General features: G+C 62.0%; 1 protein-coding gene across 1 annotated transcript in view; it reads left to right on the plus strand.

The window, feature by feature from the left end:
• Window positions 1–234, plus strand: part of LOC104499355 (beta-arrestin-1) — a gene marked incomplete at both ends in the record, with an annotated part of 5919 nt that overhangs the window by 4502 nt on the left and 1183 nt on the right. The window contains one exon of the mRNA XM_010142848.1: window positions 153–176. Coding sequence (XP_010141150.1) covers window positions 153–176 — 24 coding nt within the window. The remainder of the gene's footprint in view (window positions 1–152; window positions 177–234) is intronic.

Raw genomic sequence — 234 nt, forward strand, 5'->3', positions numbered from 1 at the left:
CTGCTCCCTCTCTCTTCCCTTCCCTCTTCCCACCTGAAGGCACCACCCCAAACCTCCCCTGGGGCCCATGGCGGGTGGGGGACACAAGGTGGGGGGGGTCATCTGGCCTTTGGGACGATGTCTAACATGTTTTCTCCTTTGACCCATGGCAGCCTGCTGGGAGACCTCGCCTCCAGGTAACTTCAGTGCTGCTCCCCCCGCTCCAAAAACCCCCCAAACCACTCACCAGCCCAC

Source organism: Buceros rhinoceros, unplaced genomic scaffold, assembly GCF_000710305.1.
Source record: "Buceros rhinoceros silvestris isolate BGI_N320 unplaced genomic scaffold, ASM71030v1 scaffold17749, whole genome shotgun sequence".
NCBI lineage: Eukaryota > Metazoa > Chordata > Aves > Bucerotiformes > Bucerotidae > Buceros > Buceros rhinoceros.